Source organism: Charadrius vociferus, unplaced genomic scaffold, assembly GCF_000708025.1.
Source record: "Charadrius vociferus isolate BGI_N301 unplaced genomic scaffold, ASM70802v2 scaffold141, whole genome shotgun sequence".
NCBI classification, from domain to species: domain Eukaryota; kingdom Metazoa; phylum Chordata; class Aves; order Charadriiformes; family Charadriidae; genus Charadrius; species Charadrius vociferus.
Window position 1 is genome coordinate 2767980 of NW_009647743.1, and position 353 is coordinate 2768332.

Below are 353 nucleotides of genomic sequence, written 5' to 3' on the forward strand. Positions count from 1 at the left end.
GCCCGGGAACGGCCCGCGCGGGTTGGGGGGGCCCCGGCCGGTGAAGCGGCGGGGTACGGCGAACCGTAAGGAACGGCGCAGGACTCAGAGCATCAACAGCGCCTTCGCCGAGCTCCGCGAGTGCATCCCCAACGTGCCCGCCGACACCAAGCTCTCCAAGATCAAGACCCTCCGCCTGGCCACCAGCTACATCGCCTACCTCATGGACCTGCTGGCCAAGGACGACCAGAACGGGGAGGCGGAGGCCTTCAAGGCAGAGATCAAGAAGACAGACGTGAAGGAGGAGAAGAGGAAGAAAGAGCTGCTTGGTGCCGGGGGCGGCGGGGCGCCGGGGGGAAAGGCTGCTCGGCGGG

At 68.0% G+C, this 353-nt stretch overlaps 1 protein-coding gene across 1 annotated transcript in view; it reads left to right on the forward strand.

The window, feature by feature from the left end:
- Window positions 1-4: 4 nt before the first annotated feature.
- Window positions 5-353, forward strand: part of HAND2 (heart and neural crest derivatives expressed 2) — a gene marked incomplete at its 5' end in the record, with an annotated part of 2912 nt that continues 2563 nt past the window's right edge. Inside the window, one exon of the mRNA XM_009882024.1 lies at window positions 5-308. Coding sequence (XP_009880326.1) covers window positions 5-308 — 304 coding nt within the window. The remainder of the gene's footprint in view (window positions 309-353) is intronic.